Raw genomic sequence first — 19386 nt, forward strand, 5'->3', positions numbered from 1 at the left:
TACGAAACATGTTTTTATTTTAGATCAAAGTACCGAGCAGATCCTTGCAAAACAACATACAAAGTAGGACTCAGATGCTTGTCCCCCAAGCTGCCCCTGAGCACCAGTGAGAGAAACCAAGCCTCCCGGTAGCTTTCCCCAACCAGAGCACAGGCCAGCATGCCCCCCCAGGCAGGGGCGGGGGGCGGGGGGCGTGGCGACCCCTCCCCAGCAGCTAGGGCCCCTGGAGGATGGTGGCTCCCTCCCAGCACCCTTGCGGCTGGGCGTGAACCTGAGCTGCCGCTGTGTGTATGGCTCTGAAGTGAACTCTCCCGGCCTGGCCCGAGACCGGCGAAGGGGCTGGAGGGAGGAAGGGGTGTGGGGGACTTTGACAAAGGCTCCCCGGGCCTGATGAGGCTTTCTCAGTAAACGGAGCTGATGCAGACAGGGACGCTGGGCTTGCCCACGCTGCCTACCTAACAGGACTCAATCAAGATGCACTTAGGAAAAACTGCAGACACAAACAAGGAAGTAAACATGAGGAAATCAGCAGACCCTTGAAAAGTGCCAACAAAACAGACTAAACAAAGACAGCCTCAGGAGCTCCTCATGGGAGAGGCCACTGAGGTAGGGTCTGGGGCACTGAATGGTTGGATGGACAGATGGAGCCCAGTCCCTTCAAAACATGAGCGGGGCCTCTCCATGATGGAACCCCAGAAAAGCATCCTCAGCAAGTCCCTGCTGCTCGCAGGGCTCAGGCCGTCCTTGGGGACCTGCGCCACGGCCCTGCCCGTCCACCTGATAACGCCATCAAACCTGGGTGGGCCACGGAAAGCCCTCCAGTGAGCACCTGGGCATCCACCTTGAACCTGCGCTGGCCCTGGCTGTGCCCAATGGCTGTTTCCCCTCACGCCCTAGAGCAACAGGCACAGCACCTCCAGGCGGGGGTCTCAGGGCTGAGGTCATGGTGGCCCATCAGCACGTTGAATACAAGGCAACTGGAAGGGGCACCCCACCCTCCCGTTTTGCTCTGTTTATGCCTTCACCCCCAGGACCAAGTGGCAGGACCTCCAGCCCTCGGTCACCTTCACGCAGGCAGGCCCTACAGCCATCTGTACACACTCTGGAATCCAGAGCAGATTCCTCAGCCTAGGCACTCGGCATGGTTTGGGTTGAAAAAGCTATAAATCAAGACTCTTCCTATATAGAAGCCCACTAAACAGTTCACAGGAACACGCAGGGTGTGTGGGCAGCCCTGAGCGCCAAGCATCTGCAGGCAGGCGGGCAGGGGCAGGGAAGCTCGTGCTGCCGGGCCTGAGCCCTCTGCTCAAGCAGTGGCCCCAGCTCTGCACCCTGGACCCCAGGAGCTGGAGCCCCCAGACCTGAGCCCTGTGTCGGCCTGACACACCGCCACACCTGTTCCGGAGACGGGAGAGCAGAGTGCCCACCGCACTAAACCTACAGAAAACTGTGGGAAGATATCAAATCCATAGGATCCATGGCTTTCCACCCTTGGGGACGGTCCCCAAGGCCTGTGCTAGTGGTGTGCCCAGCCGTGCAGCACAGCAGGTCCACCCTCAGTGCTGCCTGCTGTTCCGGCTGCAGCGAGGCCTGCACGTCCTCTCGTCTGGCTCCTGGTTGGGCCCAACTGTAAACAGTATTAATAAGCAAAAGATGGAAAAATATATTTCCCAAGAAAATGGGGAAGTGCAGAACTCAAAGCCCAGCGGACGTCACAGGTTGCTGTCACCTTCTGCCCTTTTCTCCTCTCGATCCGTTTTGATGTTTCCTCTTTGGTTCAGCAGCCCCACGTGACGCACTGTGGCCTGAGGAGAGGGGCCAGTCCCGTGCCCACTAGAGGCCTCGCCCTCGACCAGTGACTACTTGGGCTCGTGGCCCTCAGCCATGGCGGCCACCTCGATGGTGGCTGTGTGCTCCTCAGGCCCTGGGGCAGCCATGGTGCCCTCCACGGCCCCTGTGGGCACTGTCACAATGGTGCTGCCCCCCGGCGATACCTGGGCCACGTTCTGCAGGGCGGGGCCCAGGCCCGGCAGGGTGAGCAGCTGAAGGGGGCTGACCACCTTGACCACAGTGCTGCCGTCCTGCATGGCGGCCGTGCTCAGGACCGTGAGGCTGGATGCGTCCGGGTGGATCTCCACCGTGCCAGGGAAGGAGGTGCCTGACGAGGCCAGCACTGTGTAGCCCCCAAGCAGCGGCGAGGCAGGAGAGCTGGCAGGAGCCGCCTGGGGGCAGCCCTTGCCCAGCACAGGAGAAGGTAGCGTAGACATCACTTTGCCGATCGGCATGCTAGTCAGCTGGGAGACGGGCACCCCGGGGCTGAGGGCAATCTGGGCGGACTGGGTGAGTACTTGCGAGGCGATGGCAGCAGGCCCGGATGTGGCCCTTGCAAGACGGGGCCGTTTTATGGGGGGTGGCAGGGACACGGGCGTTAACGTCATGAGCACGTTGCTGAGGTGCTGGGACTTGTGCTTCAGTTCCTTGGCCCGTCGGCGGTGCTCGTCACACTGCTGCTCCAGGGCTGCAGGGACAGGACAGAGCGTCACTGCGGGGACAGGCACCACCGTCAGGGACAGGGAGTGTCAGACACACAGCCTGCCCCCCGAGCTGCCACAGTTCCAGTCCACCTACACTGTGCACGGACAGCTGCTCTCGTGATATTAGGTATAAACTAGGTCAAAGCAGCACCTGTAGCCAGCCAGCTCAACGTACACATCTGCCCACCCACACATGCATCCATTCAACGCATGCACCCACACACACACATCCAGACACCGAAGGGTGCTAGGGAAGATGGGCACAGCTGGCACAAAATGGACAGCACAGGGTCACGGTCTGTCTTTTCACATCTCTGCCACCTCCTATTGTGAACAGCCATGCAGTGAGTCACAAGCTCCACGGTTTGAGCCTCAATGCCCCTGCTGACAACGCCGAGTGCCCTCTTGTCCTCTCGGACTTCGGGCCCCACACCAGGGGTGTAGGCATCCACGCACCGGCCAGGTCACGGGCATACTGCTCCCGAGAGCGGTCCATCTGGCACTTGTGGCTGGCCAGCACCTTCTTCACCAGGTCCAGCATGCCGAAGTTCTGCACAATGTTGTTGAGCAGCACGGCGTCTGAGGGTGAGAGGGTGCAGTGAGCATGGCCAGGCGACAGGACACAGTGGAGGCCCCTTCCACCACCAGAAGCTGGACCTCAGCAGGCACAATCCTGAGTCAAGGAGGGGCCTGGAGGAGGACTAGCTGCCCACCCCCTGCAGAAGCTTCTGGGCTCAGCTCAGAGCTGCCAGGAGCAGGTTACACCCACTGCAGCCTGAGCCAGCCAGCCAGCCCTGCTCTGCGGGAAGGGCCCCGCGGGCAGCGCCCTCACCTTGGAGCTGCAGAGGGGGGTCCTGCACCCGCTGCTGCAGGCCTTTCATGGTCTCCACCATCTCCTGGTGGAACTCCTGTATGACCTCCTCCAGCAGGCCTGCATCCTTGAGCCCTCGCCAGAAGGCAAATGTGTCATCTGCGCGGGAAGGAGAGGCTCAAACAGCAAGAAGTCCTGCCCCAGCCCATGGGAGGACACAGCTCTGGAGTCAGCAGTGTTCCCATGGGCTAGGGCAACAGCTCAGAGCTGTCAGGCCAGTGGGCCAGCCCAGCAGGGGACACAGCCTCCAAACATGCATGCCATCCACAGAACAGCTCCCTGTTCTGTCCCGTCCTTCACGGGGCCCGCCCCAGGCCCCACCCAGAAGCCTACAGGAAGGACCCTTACCTCCGATGGTCGTGGTCCAGTCACCGGAGTCCTCACAGGTCTCTATGGTGATGGTAGCAGGAGACCCGTTCACTGCAACCAGGACGGAAGCAGATGAGCCCACCTGCCTGGCTCGAAACGGCCTTCATGCCGACTCACAAATCGGACAAACACATGCCCTGGTGCAGAGCCCCACTGCCTCACACTTGAACTGTACTTGTCACTGTCTAATCGCAGGCTCCTCAGACACAGACAGAGCAGAAAGAGCCGATAGGATCTCACAAGCCCACAACCCACTCCAATCCCTCAACACTAGCTCCAAGGGTCAGCGAGCCTGGGCTGCACAGCGGGATCCTGCCACTCGCTCAGCTGGGTCAGTGCCCTGATTCCTCCCCTCCCGTCTGCTTCACCGACCCCAACATGTATCTCAGTGTCTCTCCATGTGCAGTTTCCAGCCAAAAGAGGTGAAGTTCTGGGAGACACAAGCTGCCACGACCTCGAGGGCCTGTTGCACACGAACATGAAAAAGGGGCAGCAGGCCATTGGTGGCTGCTTCTGATAAAGACCTGGCTTCACAGACACCTGGCTTAAAACAAGCTGGCGGCTGGCTCATGTTCGCACTAGCTTCTCAACCTGCCACGTCCACACCCAGCACAGACATGGTGCTGGGAATGCCACACGTGTGGAGCAAACCTGTTCCTCAGTCAGACAGACAGGTCCCTGAGCTGCACAGGACACTCAGGCTGCACTGCATGGTTAAGTTTAAGTAAAGCAACAGACAGCCCCATCTGAACCATGAAGGGATGAGAGTTCAAAGAGCTGAAGCCTGACTGGATGCGCCTGTGCCAACACGGTGGGCACTAACTGGCACATTCAGAGACTGGTCCTTCCTCAGAGAGCAGTCACCCATGCTGACAGGAGTGGGACAAATGTTGGGTGTGTCCCCTGGGGGTAGGGGGAAGATCTCTGTGGTGGCCCAGCCCTCCGCACTGTCTGGTGGCAGCACCTGGTACTCACATAGACCGCCAGCAGCTTGGCCAGGACTCGGGGTGTGTTTGGATGATGACAGCACCTCACGGCCGCCCAGCCTCCCTCTCCTCCCTCCAGTACAGGCCACGCTTCCTCAAATATCCACCATCTGGTCAGCAAAAGGACAGTCCCTGGCCATATGCAGTGCCCAGAATGACCGCGTGCAGTGATAGAGACAATGCAAGTGCCATCATTGGAAACACCCACAAAATTATCACCAAGCTATCCGAATGGGGAGCTCAGGACCTGGTTCCACTCTTAGATTTCAAAATCTATATTCACAAAGTTGAAATGCATTCAGGGTTATTTGTACCTCTACGCGTGAGCGCCACAGACATCAGCATGAGTGCATCACAAAGGCGCCAGAGCCGGGCCAAGAAGGCACACACAGCCGAGCGCCAAGTGCTGCAGGAGTGCAGGCCCCCGGGTGCAGCGCAGGGGCAGCTGGGGGGGCGAGGAGCACCCTGCAGGTCCGAGCTGCAGGTGGGCCCTGGACATTGGCTTCATCACTCTGTATGTGCTCCTGCGTAGGAGGTTCTATGTTTTCTAACAAAAATGACTTAAAAAGAAAAAGTGCTTGAATCGTCCTTAAAAATGAAATATCAGTTCAGACTTCTGCAGTGAGGAAGGTGGTGGCCACTGACCACGGGGCCCAGAATCCCAGTCGCCCGAGCTCAGGGGCACATCTGCCCATCCAGCTCCGTGGCCAGCAGCAGAGGGGCTGGGTGACACCGAACAATCATGGCACATACCATCAGCCGTTGCGGGTGTGAGCGGGAGGTACTCGGCCGATGTGGGGCTACTCAAGGACACGCGGGCTCCCGAGAGGTCGATCTTGGTGCTGCGGCAGGTGTTGGAACAGACCTTGTCGTGCTGGTAGAAGTCCAGCTCCCCGGAGTCCATGATCTTCCTGTGCAGGAGACAAGCTCCCCATGTGTGCCCGCGCCATGGCCAGGCCATCTGCGCAAATGAATGGACCCAAACATATCGCTCAACCCCCCACTAGGGCGACCTCAGGTCCCAGGAGGTGTAACCCAGGCTACATCGGGAGGCCAAAGGAGGCTCCCTAACAGGCCTGTCCAATTGCTTAGCACAAAGCTCCGGGTCCATGAGTGAACTCACTGCAGCCGGGCATGTGGCCCTGCCCAGTGCTGGTTCCCTGGGGGAACAGTGAGGCGCAGGAGAGCAGGCCAACAGTGCATAAAGGTGCTTTCGGTGGCACAGCTGCAGGTAGGCGAGTAAGAACCTGCCAGGAGGAGCCTCATGCCTCTGAGTTGCCGCTGTAAAGTCGAGCTGAGTGTCAGATGCTCCACAGGGCCTCCTGCCTCACTTTCTGTGGGCACCATGTTTGCACCGGCCTTCCTTCCGTGAAATGGGCCATGGCCTTCCCACAGCTCTGACACCCAAACACTTTATAGAAAACCAGGGACACCTGGATGGGCTTAGGGAGAACTGTGAGCACCATGGGCCTGCCTGCTCGAGGGAAGGAGACATGACGGCCACTGGGTCCCTGGCCTTGAATATCTGCCTCTCTAAGGCCAGACTGCAGTTCACAAGGAGTGACCAGGGCCACGGTCAGGGCTCCACGTGAGGGCCACAGGCGCTCCTACAGCACCGTGTGTGGCCAAGGACAGCAAGAACCATCCTCTGGGGAACAGGCATGGAGGACAGAAGTCCCACCAGCAGCAAAGTAACCCAATCTAGCTACGCCAGACACGGAGAGACTCATCTCTGGACGGACATGCTGCGGGGCCGGGGCTCAGAGGTAGAGAGCAGGAGCAGACCAGCAGGGATGCTCCTCCCAATCAGGGACAAGTTGTGACACCAAAACAGGAACTACTGATGCGTGAGAAACGGGGGGGCAATATTCCTGAGGCTGTGAATGTGAAGGCTCGAGTCAGAAGAGGTCAGAAGGCCATCTGCCACAGGCCACATCCCGGGTAACCCGTGGAGCAAACACGGGCGAGAACCCCATGCAGAAGAGCGCGCCTGTGCCAGGCTGCCGTGGCCTCAGGGTTTCAGACTGGCTGCCAGTGTGGAGAGCCGGGAGCTGCCAGGGGCTCACACTCCCAATTAGTGCCCAAGGAAAGGGAGTCTCTGAGGACAGAGGGCAGGCGCAGCCCAGCATACCCGCTCCTCATCACAGGGCAGCCATGGTCCAGACCGAGACCCTCTGCAAACTCTCAGGCACCAAGAGCCAAACAGACTGACCCGCAGCCACTAAGCAGACACAGTCTGGACAGGCAGCCCCAGAGCCAGAGGACAGTGTATACACGACTGGCCAAGGCACATGTACTCCCAGGTCTGAGGGCGCCACCCACCCTGACCTGGTACTCTGCGTGCGCAGCGGGAAGCTGCCTAAGAGATGAGCCAGCGCTGATGGGATGTCAGACGCTACCACACCACGGGGCCTCCAGGTAAGAAGCGTGGAGCTCCGGACGAGACGACAAGACCACAGGAGGCCCACCTGAGCATGATGCCGTTCATCCGGATGGCCCTCTTCCAGTCCTTCAGGGTGGACTTGCCAGCCAGATGCACAAACTCCTTAGGGCTGATGACATGTTCATCATACTGTAGAGGGAACACAGCAGAGCCGTCAGATGGCTCCTCCCACCACCCACGTCCCGTATGACTTTCCAGAGCATAGCATGGCTTAGGGAAGGGATGCAGGTTGGAGGCAGAGCATTGGTACAGAGGAGCCACTCAAATCAGCCAGTAGCAACCCTGGCTTGGAAAAAGAACAACTCAGGTGCACAGCAGGCCTGGCTTCCTGCTGTCTGCCCCCAGTGAGTGGCACTCTCTCACTCCAGATAGGACCCAGTGCATCTCACACATAAATTATTCCATAACTAACTTATACCTCTATTATGTCAAAACTAGATGCCCGGTGCACGAAATTCGTGCGTGGGGGGGTGTCCCTCAGCTCATCTGGGATCCCTCGAGGGCAATCGGACATCCCTCTCACAATCCAAGACTGCTGGCTCCCAACTGCTCACCTGCCTGCCTTCCTGATTGCCACTAACCACTTCTGCCTGCCAGCCTGATCACCCCCTAACCATCCCATGCCAGCCTGTTTGCCTCCAACTTCCCTCCTCTGCCAGCCTGGTCACCCCTAAGTGCCCTCACCTTCAGGGTTAATCGCCTCCAACTGCCCTCCCTGCAGGCCTGGTCCCTCCCAACTGCCCTCCCCTACTGGCCATCTTGTGTCCTCATGGGGGCAGGATCTTTGACCACATGGGGGCAGCCATCTTGTGTGTTGGAGTGATGGTCAGTCTGCATATTACTCTTTTATTAGATAGGATAGAGGCCTGGTATATGAGTGGGGGCCAGCTGGTTTGCCCTGAAGGGTGTCCCGGATCAGAGTGGGGGTTCCCTTGGGGCGTGGGGCAGCCTGGGCGAGGGGCCTGTGGTGGTTTGCAGGCTGGTCACGCCCCCTGGCGACCCAAGCAGAGGCCCTGGTATCTGGAATTTATTTACCTTCTACAATTGAAACTTCGTAGCCTAGAGTGAAGGCCTGAGCCAGCCAAGGCTGCAGAAGCTTGGCTTCCTCCATCGCCCGGGGCAACTCTAGCCTCCTGCTCTTCCAGCTCCTTGGCTGCCACCATTTCTGTTGGAATTTATTTACCTTCTGTAATTGAAATTTTGTAGCCTTGAGTGGAGGCCTGGGCCCACCAAGGTGTGTGGAAAGCTTGGCTTTCTCCATTGCCAGAGAAACCCAAGCCTCCATCCTGCTCTCTGTGGCCACAGCCATCTTGATTGGGATTAATTTGCATACTCACTCTGATTGGGTGGTGGGCATGGTGGAGTGATGGTTAGTTTGTGTATTACTCTTTTATTACATAGGATTTTTCTTTATCTTTTTTTTCACTTTTTTTTTTCTTTTTTAAAATTATTTTATTGATTTTTTAGAAAGAAAGAGAGAGATAGTTAGAAACATCAATCAGCTGCCTCCTGCATACCCCCCACTGGGGACAAAGGGCCTGTGGTGGTTTGCAGGCAGGCCATGCCCCCTGGTGACCCAAGCAGAGGCCCTGGTATCTGGAATTTATTTACCTTCTACAATTGAAATTTTGTAGCCTGGAGCAGAGCCAAGCCCCCTGCTCGCTCTGTGGCTGCTCAGCAGCCACTTCTGTTTGGATTTGTTTACCTTCTATAATTGAAACTTTGTAGCCTTGAGTGCAGGCCTAGGCCGGCTAGGGTAGGCAGAAAGCTTGGCTTCTTCCATTGCCTGGGAAACCCAAGCCTCTCTCCTGCTCTCTGTGGCCACAGCCATCTTAGTTGGGATTAATTTGCATACTTGCTCTGATCGGCTGGTGGGCGTGGCTGGTGGGTGTGGCTTGTTGGTGTAGCAGAAGTATGGTCAATTTGCATATTACTCTTTTATTAGATAAGATAACACAGGATACAATGTATAGGGGAGCTGTGAACACCCCCTGTGGCCGCTCCATCCCTCAGTGACACACCCGTCCATGTTGAAGCCAGGGTGTGTCCTCCTTGTGCACAGGCTCTGGGCCTAATAGACCCACCATGGCTGGAATTCATAGCCCAAGAATATAAAATATCCAATTCAGTCTTGTTAAACAAGCAAACATGGAAACCAAGAAATCAAAATAAAACTATATTTACTAGTACTTAGACAACAAGCAGCCTGGGGATAGATGGGTGGGTCAGCGGGTCTCAGCGGAGGCAGAGAAGAAAGTTCCAACTGTGGGCCGGACACCCCACTGGATCCAGTCCCCTTCACTGAGGGGCTCCCTGCTATCGGCATCAGGTCAAGCTCAGGTTACCCAGCCACCTCCTCTGTCTCCCTCAGACGTAGGTTGGTCATGGCAGTGAGACCACCATGGGGACTCCTGTCAATGGAGGTGATTTTCCCACATTCCTAAGCAGGTCCCCTTTCTCTCCCTGAGTCCAGGGAGAGTTGGCCTACTCTCCCCTGGTCGGGGGCACAGACACAGCCCATATAGGCAGAGTTCAGAGCTCTGTGGTCCCACTCAAGCCCCTGCCAGCCAGCCAGCCATGCATTTGAGCTTGTCAGACTCTTCCTAAGACATGCTGCGGATGTTGCAGCGTCTGTCACCCTGCAATTTACCACAATTTCTGCTCCTTTACTCTCCACACCTTCCTTTGCCTAAAGCTCCTGTCTGATCATCTGCCTGAATCGCTTGGCCCCTCAATCCTGAGCTGGAATCAGCAGCCTGGGAAATAATAATCTGACTTGTGTTTATTCATCTCTCTTTAGTAGCTACAGAGCTCACATGTGTTTCAGTGTTCAGTACTGGAAGCTGGGTGTTGTGTTTCTGACCAGAAGTATCTGCAGGAGCTTCACTCTTGCGTACGTCACCGAGCCCAGGAGAAGCCTGCTTCCTTCCGCTTTCTGCTTAGCGGTGAGGACTCGCTTCACATCTGCTTCCTGACAACAAGGTTCTCCACAGAACAACCACACACCAAGCTCAGGAAATTGCCACGCATGTGTGACCTCACCCAAGGCAGCAAGCAGCCTTCAACACGTGTCCCAGTGACGGCCGCTAGAGCCACTTCCTCTGCAATGCTGGCCCAGCCCAGACTGTGCTGCCTGACTGCAGTCTCTTCTGACAGCCCTTGAACTGGAGCAGCACCTGGCACCCATCCTCGCCATCTTCACAGCACGTAGGCCATTGTGCTGTAGCCTGTCCCTCAGTCCTACCCACCCCACCGCCAGCTCCCTGTGTGGGTGCTGCTGTCCCTCTGTGGTCACTGCCTCATCGGCGGTGGTGTCTGACGCAGAGCTGTCACCAACCACTCCTGGCTCCATCAACCCTGGTGCGGTAGGTTTTCTAATGCGAAAGGCTTCCTGCTCACTATCTACCTGATATAAATGACATGAAATTCTCGGCAACCACATGGCTCACAGGATCTGTTTTACTGGAGTTACAATCCAGACTGTCGCAAATCATGCTGCCATTCGCTTGTCCCGTGGAGCAGTGGGCAGTCCCTGAGCTGACACCCAGAGCTCTATTCACATAGGCTGGGACCTGAGTCTCCTGAACTAGGACACCCTCCCTCCATCCTGGACAGGCTCAGACCACTGTGCTCTCTGTGCGGCGCTCAAGGCGCTTTGGAGGCCCCTGGTCGCCCTTCTCTCTTCTGCGGCTTGCCTTCCAGATGCCTGTGTTGCTACTGCCCTCCCATGGCAAGTGGCTCTCTGTGTCTTTCCTGTGCCCTCAGCCATTCCTGCTGCCCTTGAGAGCCATTCCTCCTCTGCTCCCCTCGCACACAGACTGCTCCCTCCTGAACTACCCCCACGAGCCCACGGCCTTGGAGCAGGCGCTCACGCTCACACTCACACTCCTGGCCTCTCGCAGCTGTGCTGGAGGACCCCACCCTTGCAGCTGGCACCCGGAATCCTCACCTGCACACACTTTACGTTGATGCCGGGGCACACGAACTTCCTCCAGATCAGGTTGGCTCTGCTGTCCCCACAGGTGATGGGGTACACGATCTCGGCCTCCAGGTTCTCCCCCTCTTCAGTCATCTTCACTTCTCATGAGGTGTGAGGACAGGGAAAGGGTAAGACAGAAAGTCAGTCACAACCTTTCCAAACGCACTTCCTGCCAGAACACGTAATTACTAGCCCAGAAACCAGAAATCAGGATCCAGGAGGGGCCGGGGACACGGCAGGGTGCGCAGGGGCATCTTCTCAGTCCCAAGTTACCGTTTCAAGTTAACTCACACAATCAATTCAATGACATTAAGCAAACAGTCAACTACATTAAACGATAGTTATCTACAATAACACTAGCATAAGCACATTAAACTATGTTCACTTGAAGACATAAAATCAAACTCTACTTGGGATAATTCTAGAGAAACATATTCATCATGTACCGAGTTCTAAGGCCCTTAACGCTACATGTTATAAAGAATGTTCACTACCACTCATAATTCCAAGCAGAGCTTCCCCACAGCCACAGGTGCAGACACAGCCAGGCCACCCCGGAAGGCCCTGCGGCCTGGCTTCGCCTGGGTCCAGGCTCGGCTCTGGCCCGGAGGCCTGTCCACTTAGGAAAAACTGTCCCACCAGCTGCTGGCAGACACCTACCTAACACGGCTTCCTTGAGCTGCGAGGACGCTGTGAAGGCAGCCGCAGCGGCCGCAGCCGCGTTCTCAGTCTCCATGTTGTCCTCACTCAGGTCGCCTCTGGAAGAGGAAGAAGGGAAGACCTCAGCAAGCCCCAATGACAGTGTGCGTCTCTGCTGCTGCTCCGTGGCACTTCGGAGTTTAGTCCAGAAGTCCAATGGCCATGCAGGTCAGGGGCCCTTCACTGATGGTTACAAACTACAGCCCCCCAGCAGGTGTTCCTCCAAGTGGGCTGTTTTGCTCACAGCTGTGTCTCAGGTACCAGAAATGCTCCTGGCACATGAAACAAATTTGTGGAGACCACCAGCACTTTGTCAGGAATTCTATACCCCCATATCTTTAAAAAAAATTTTTTATTCCTGCCCTAACCGGTTTGGCTTAGTGGGTAGTGTCGGCCTGTGGACTGGAAGGTCCCAGGTTCGATTCCGGTCACAGGCATGTACCTTGGTTGCGGGCACATCCCCAGAAGGGGGTGTGCAAGAGGCAGCTGATCAATGAGTCTCTTTCATCAATGTTTCTAACTTTCTAACCCTTTCTCTTCCTCTCTATAAAAATAAATAAATAAATAAATAAATAAATAAATAAAATATATTTTAAAAATAAAATTTGTATTATAATGATTTCACATGGGTATAGAAACTATCCCAAAATATAAAATTTTAGAAAGGTCAGATCTGCAGAGACTCCATCACTGTGCACACCGAGCAGGTGTCTATCCCAGGCCTGCACCTGGGTCATGGTGGCATCTGGGGTGCACAAGGATCCTAGGAAGGTGAGGGTGTTGTGAGCAAGAGGACCAGCATCAAAGCAGCAGCAGAGAAAGCCAGGCCCCAGGAGGGAGGCCGCCCAGGAAACGGGTGCTGAGCGCACTGGCTAAGGGACCTGGGGATATGCCGCCGGCCCTGGGGCAGTCCTGAGGGAGCAGGGCAGCACCACTGGGGGTGCAGGAAGCGGGGCAGCAGATGCAAAGGCTCTCGGAGGGCAGGTTGGGGGGCGGGGCAGGAAGGGAGGGAGGGAGAACAGCAGGCTGTGGGACCATGGCAGTGCTCAGGGAATCCCTACAAGGCCCAACCACCCCTGCCCCGGATTTCTGGGTTCACTGGCACTGAGGTTCTACCCACCTGCCCATCCCACCCCCCACCACACACCCCCAGGTCAAACTTGCACCAGGGCCTGTGCCCTGCCTTTATCCTCCTGACATGGGTCCCACCTGCTCCCTCCCACAGGCCCGCACTGACTTCAGAGCTGCCCTGAGAGCGGGGGCTGCGGAGGCCCGGAAGGGCTGGGGATGCTGCCCTGCCATGCCCCCTCTCCATTTGCCCAAAACTTTGCCTCACCTCCACCAGGTCAGAAAGAGCCAACCGGAGGCGCACACTGGAATCTGTCTTGGGGGCCTATTGCAAGTGCCTCCTACATAAGGAAGAATGCTGGGTGAGGCCACACAGACGAGGGCCATGGACTCAGAGGGGCAGCTGTCCTTTCAGGCCAGAACTCTGGAAGGCAGGGATGTGGGCAGAACCGGAAAATAGGCTACTTCCACAGGAGAACCAGGGCGGTCCCAGGAGGAAGTGTCAAGATTGGGACAGGAAGCAGCATTGCAAGAGGGCCCAGCATTTAAGGAGCAGAGCCAGATCCCTGCCACAGGCCACCTACAGAAAACACCAAGACTAAAGGGTATCCAGGAGGCAGACACAGGAGCAGAAGTCTCCTGCGCATGACCCCTCTGCCCTAGGCCTCCCACACAACGTGGGAACGAATCCCCCCTCACCACTAAACATCCAATTTACTAAAGCAAATGTGAACCCAAGCTGCTGTCAGACCAAAAACACTCCTTTCAGCCCGGAAGGTGTGACTCAGTGTTGAGCATCAACCTATGAACCAGGGGGTCATGGTTTGATTCCCATCACGGCGCATGCCCAGGTTGCAGGTTCGATCCCCAGTGTGGGTGTGCAGGGGGCAGTCGATGGATGATTCTCACTCATCACTGATGTTTCTATCCCTCTCCCTTCCTCTATGAAATCAATAAAAATATATATTTTTAACAACACTATTTTCTTCTCATGTCACCATGCCAAAGCAGTGGGTGAAGGCAGCCTGGGTTGGTTGTCACACGGAAGGAACACTCCCAAGGTCTCCCCAAATATCCAGTCAGAAAAGGAATCTGTGCCCACAAAGTCATTAGCTCGCTTCCACTCCTCAACTTAATCTTAAACGTGGAGCAAGAGTAAATATCAGCTTCCCACTCGTAGAACATAAAACATTTCAGAGAAAGAGAAGAAACAGCTCCAGGGCCCTTGGCTGCCTCCTACCTCAGTGCCCACCAGGCCCTATGACTCGGGGGTACACAGCCAGACCCCATGAGGTCCTGCAGCTCCTCACCTGCTGCTGGAACCTTTCTCCATGAAGACACCAGGCAAGTGTCCCTGAGGATGAGAGCCCCCAGCAGTGTGCTGAGAGCCTCCTTCGCCAGCGCCCCAGACACTGACGGGAGTGCACGCCAGACCACCCAGCAGGACCAGGTGCACAGGCCCAGCCAGAGTGCCGGGCTGGCCAGCCCATCCCCCTAGCAAGTGGCAAACACAAGTTCAATGCACTCAGTTATGCAGCAATGTCAGTGACACAGAAACTACCCGGAAGTGGTGCTGCCACCACATTCTGGGAAGACAGAGCAATGGGGCAGCCAGAGCAGGAACAGCAGGCTACACAGGGGCTGTGCCAGGCAGTGGAGGAACCACTGGCAACAATGTAGCCACAGTCCCTGAAAAGAGTGAAACTCCAAAAGGACTGTGGTGGGAAAGGAACATGCACACAGCTCTGGGGAGTGCAGATGCTGATGCAAGAGGGAGCTGCCCACCCTGTGGTTGCAGAGAGGACAGGGAACACCTGGTCACATGATTTTGTCTCCTACTTCCCACCTGGCAAAGATTTTCAAAGTAAGAAATGGCCTCAGGATAAAGATCAAATTAGGATGTGGCTGGACAATCCCAGGTGTTCAAGCCAGGCCTGGCCAGACTCCTATGAGTCCCCAGGGCATGGTTTCCAACCAGTGGGGGAGTGGGGGGGGGGGGGGGCCCTCAAACACCCCTGGAACCAAGATGCAGCACAAAACCAAACCAGAAAAGCGAAGCACAGTGAATGGATCTCATCTGTGCACCTGCAGGCTCAGGCCCAGCTGGGACAGGAACTGAGGGAACCCAGGCAACCTGTACAAGGAGACCTTCTGTCCCAGCCCCGCTCCCAGATAGCAGGCGTCTGCCGCTGGGGCAGGTAGGGGGCATGCTGTGGTGGACTGAACTGTGTCCCCAAATTCACGTCGGAGCCTAATCCAGTGACTGCATCTGCAGATTTGGTCTTCAGCAGGAAAATAAGGTCAAATGAGGTCAGAAGACAGGCCCCAATCTGAGAGGACTGTAGTGCTCAAACCAGAGGAAGAGACCGTCTCTATTAGGTGAGGCCACACGAGCCAGACACCAACCCTGCAGACCTGGATCTTGGACTTGTGGCCCTGGAAAACCAAGTTTGCCGTTTCCCCAGGGGAGCCACCCCGTCCACAGTATTGTTATGGCAGCCAAGCTCATTAGGACACGTCTTCTGGGCACGCTGGCGAGGCTGACGAGAGCTCAGTGAGTCACCCACATGCTGGGCACAGCTGGGAAGCGCCAGTGTGGGGCTGGACAATCGCACATGGTGCGAAGACTGGGCTCCGTCGGACCAAAGCATCCCATGAGGTGCCCATGGTAAGGGGTCCTCCCAGCACCCAGCACACCAGGAGGAGGCAGCGTGGTCTCTCCCACCCAAGGTCACTTCTGCCCACTGTGTTCATCAAGAGCCATCTCCAATCCATGGGAAGGGGCATGGCAGGTCCCTGCAGAGCAAGTGTGAGGAGACACCAGGGAAGCCCACCCATAGCAGCACTCCGACAAGCTACCAGAGATTCAGGGGGGAAACCCACAGCGTCAGTCACACGCACCATCCGTGCAACTAGAACTCAGCAAAGAGCTGGCTGCCTCGCTGTGTGTACAGGGATGGAGAACGAGCCCAGCCCTGAGGAGCGTGAGGCAGGCGCGAGGGAGGCCAGCACCCTGCACAGCAGCTGCACAGACTGCAAAGTGGCAACAACTCAGTATCCTGTGTGCACTACAGGCACTGCGCCTAGGCTGGGCCCTGGTCTAAAACCTTCCTCCAAACATCCTGTTAGACAGAGGCAAGGCCAAAGCTTGCCCTTGTGGTCAGTGACATGCTGAGGTCAGTCTGAACGGGGCACACTCAGGACACGCAAAGATGACCCACAGGGAGCCGGCCTACTCCAGCCCCTCGTAGGCAACAGGTGGGGCTTGGCCAAAGGAAGCCAGCATTCAGCTCACATGCCAGCTTCTTTGCCAAGTAGTATTCCATGTGGACATCTATTGTAAGAGGTGGGGAAGAAAACGCTGTTACCCTGAGGAATATCAGGAAACTACTGGCTCTTCATTTTGAAACACAGTTCCCAATTGTCCATCTTATCGAGAGGAACTCCAGGTGTTTTCAGAAATAGGCCATATGACCATGGTGATGCAGGATCCAGGGCAAGGATGAAGCATTATCACTGTCCGGGCTAATGTGACGTCCCCATTTGTCCTGCACACCCTGCACTGACACAGACTCCAATCTGGATCAGAGCTACTATGACAAAGGGGCACTCCACTGTGCCAGATGCCACCATCCCACGCCCGCAGGCACAGGCCTGTCCTTACCCGTGGGCAGCCAGGTTGGTTGTCACCAGCACTGTCTTGACCTCCTCCATGCCACTGCCATCCACCGCAGTGTCGGGTGTCGTCACCACCACCACCTCCTCCATGTGCACACTGACATCCGGGGTCGCCATGGCTCCGCTGAAGAGGACACCCAGGCTGAGACGTCACCTGCCAGGACCCCAAGTCCTAGAGGAAACAACAGGCAGGGCACAGGGTCACAGAAGGGCCACATGTCTGCGCAATACAGCTCACTGTTGCTGACGAGTCACTCTCAATCCCAGCACACACTTTCTGACACAATGACAACAGGCTGCCATCTGGAGAGGATGGCCTAGCACAACTGCCTGTCCTGCCTGCCTGAGCAGAGCGATTGAACAGGCAGGCACCTGGGCCTGATGACACAGTCACAGCAGGTGTGAGAGAGGAGGCCCGATCCCAGCAGATTCCCAGCAGGTGAGTCTCTGGCTGTTACCTATCCCGCCACCATGTCCTGGCCACAGCCCAGAGCTCTGCCTAGAAAGCAGTTACAAACAGGTTCTAGGCTGGGGAAACGAAGGGAAACCTACACAACTACCTGCAAAAGAGCCTGGAAGTTTCCTATAAAATAGGCGTGCTCCTCCTCCCACAAGACCAGCAATCCCACCTACAGACACAACGGCCAAAATAACTGTTAGTCAGGTAGGACTAACACAGATCCACAAACCCAGCTTGTGACAACAGGACTCACACAGACATAGGGAGGGGACCAGCCTACACGCCCATCAACAGCTGTCCTCACCCAAATTTCAAAAACAGAGCACTAAGTGATGTGAACAACAAAAGTTACTGCACAGAGAACTGCTCGAGTTTAGACACCATCTTCCTCTTCCCTCGAGGAGCCAAAGCCCATGCCCAGTTCTTGGCACCAAGCTTGGGTTCCACTAGTGAAAACTGAGCACCAACAAATTTAGAGGTAAGATATAAAGAAGTATTTTTGAAATAGCATTCTTGGGGCCCTAACCAGTTTGGCTCAGCCTGCAAACTGAAAGGTCCCAGGTTCGATTCCGGTCAGCGGCATGTATCTTGGTGTGGACACATCCCTGGTGTGGGGCGTGCAGGAGGCAGCTGATCGATGTTTCTCTCTCATGGATGTTTCTCACTCTCTATTCCTCTCCCTTCCTCTCTGTAAAAAATTAATAAAAAAAATTTTTTTTAAAGAAAAGAAATAGCATTCTTGGGCATAAGTCCTATCTAGTCTAATAAAAGGATAATATACAAATTAACCATCACTCTGCTACAGCCACGAGCCATGCCCACTAGCCACGCCTGCCAGCCAACCAGGAGCGAGTATGCAAATTAACCTAACCAGGATGGCTGCAGCCATGGAGAGAGCAGGAGGTGGGTTTGGGTTTCCCCGGCGATGGAGAAAGCCAAGCTTTCCGCACACCCTGGCAGGCCCAGGCCTCTGCTTAAGGCTACAAAGTTTCAATTATAAAAGATAAATCCCAACAAAAACAGCACAGCCAAGGAGCTGGAGAGAGCAGGCTAGGGTTTCCCCCAGCGATGGAGGAAGCCAAGCTTTCCATCTGCCCTGGCCAGCCTAGGCCTCCACTCCAGGCGACAAAGTTTCAATTATAGAAGATTCATAACACCAAACAGAAAGGGCAGCAGCCACGGAGCAAGCAGGGGGTTTGGCTCCGCTCCAGGCTACAAAGTTTCAATTGTAGAAGGTAAATAAATTTCAGATACCAGAGCCTCTGCTTAGGTTGCCAAGGGGCGTAGCCAGCCTGCAAACCACCACAGGCCCCTCGCCCAGGCCACCCCACACCCCAAGGGAAACCCCACTCTGATCTGGGACACCATTCAGGGCAAACCAGCTGGCCCCCACCCATGCACCAGGCCTCTATCCCATCTAATAAAAGAGTAATGTGCAGACTGACCATCACTCCAACACACAAGGTGCCTGCCTCCACGTGGTCAAAGATCTTGCCCCTATGTGGACACAAGATAGCCAGCACAAGATGGCCAGCAGGGGAGGGCAGTTGGGAAGGATCAGGTCTGCAAGGGAGGCGATCAACCCTGCAGGTGAGGGCAGTTAGGGGTGGCTAAGCCGATAGAGGAGGGAAGTTGGAGGCAAATAGGCTGGCAGGGGAGCAGTTAGACATCAATCAGGCTGGCATGGGAGTGGTTAGGGGGTGATCAGGCTGGCAGGCAGAAGTGGTTAGGGGCAATCAGGAAAGCAGGCAGGCAGGCAAGCAGTTGGGAGCCAGCAATCCTGGATTGTGAGAGGGATTGGGTTTAAATGGGCAGTTTAGCATCCCAGTTGGATAGGGTGCAGGGCTGGGCTGAGGGGCACTAATTTCGTGCACCGAGCCTCTAGTATATATATAAAAGCCTAAGCGCCTGACAGAACAACTGGTTGACAGGTCGCTATGATGTGCACTGACCACTAGGGGCAGATGTTCAATGCAGGAACTGCCTCCTGGTGGTCAGTGCACTTCCATAGTGGGAGCACCACTCAGCTGACCGATGGGCACTAGATGCCGGGCTCACAGCTGGCAAGCACAACTGCAGTGGTGTGAGCCTCTCCCTCTCTGGCGCTATTAGGGCTGAAGCAGCTGAAGCAGCTGAAGCAGCGGCAGAAGTGGCAGGCGCAGCAGAGCCGGGATGAGTGGGAGTGGCACAGCACCTGGCCTGGGCTCAGGCTCCTCCCTGGCCCTGTCGCTTGGCACACATCTCCCAAGGGGTCGTGGACTGCCAGAGAGCACAGGCAAGGCTAAGGGACCCCAGCAGT

The 19386-nt window shown here is 56.1% G+C and overlaps 1 protein-coding gene and 1 long non-coding RNA gene across 5 annotated transcripts in view; one reads left to right on the forward strand and one right to left on the reverse strand.

Moving 5' to 3' along the window:
- GMEB2 (glucocorticoid modulatory element binding protein 2) overlaps nt 1-19386 on the reverse strand; it is a 22634-nt gene continuing 3248 nt past the window's right edge. Inside the window, exons 2-10 of one of the 4 annotated variants that reach the window (XM_045577301.1) lie at nt 16614-16799; nt 11843-11940; nt 11153-11283; nt 7229-7332; nt 5514-5671; nt 3754-3825; nt 3367-3504; nt 2991-3113; nt 1-2542 (exon numbers count right to left, since the gene is read on the reverse strand). In XM_045577301.1, the coding sequence (XP_045433257.1) occupies nt 1860-2542; nt 2991-3113; nt 3367-3504; nt 3754-3825; nt 5514-5671; nt 7229-7332; nt 11153-11283; nt 11843-11940; nt 16614-16744 (1638 nt within the window). In that variant the 5' untranslated portion in view covers nt 16745-16799 and the 3' untranslated portion in view covers nt 1-1859. Of the gene's footprint in view, nt 2543-2990; nt 3114-3366; nt 3505-3753; nt 3826-5513; nt 5672-7228; nt 7333-11152; nt 11284-11842; nt 11941-16613; nt 16800-19386 lie in introns of those variants that run through there. The other 3 variants (XM_045577302.1, XM_036425905.2, XM_045577303.1) reach the window with 3 other exon arrangements.
- Nucleotides 8131-19386, forward strand: part of LOC123651824 — a 21505-nt gene continuing 10249 nt past the window's right edge. The window contains exons 1-3 of the long non-coding RNA XR_006740786.1: nt 8131-8142; nt 15315-15317; nt 15500-15507. This is a non-coding gene — a long non-coding RNA (uncharacterized LOC123651824). The remainder of the gene's footprint in view (nt 8143-15314; nt 15318-15499; nt 15508-19386) is intronic.

This window comes from Pipistrellus kuhlii, unplaced genomic scaffold (assembly GCF_014108245.1).
Source record: "Pipistrellus kuhlii isolate mPipKuh1 unplaced genomic scaffold, mPipKuh1.p scaffold_m20_p_87, whole genome shotgun sequence".
Classification (NCBI taxonomy): Eukaryota; Metazoa; Chordata; class Mammalia; order Chiroptera; family Vespertilionidae; genus Pipistrellus; species Pipistrellus kuhlii.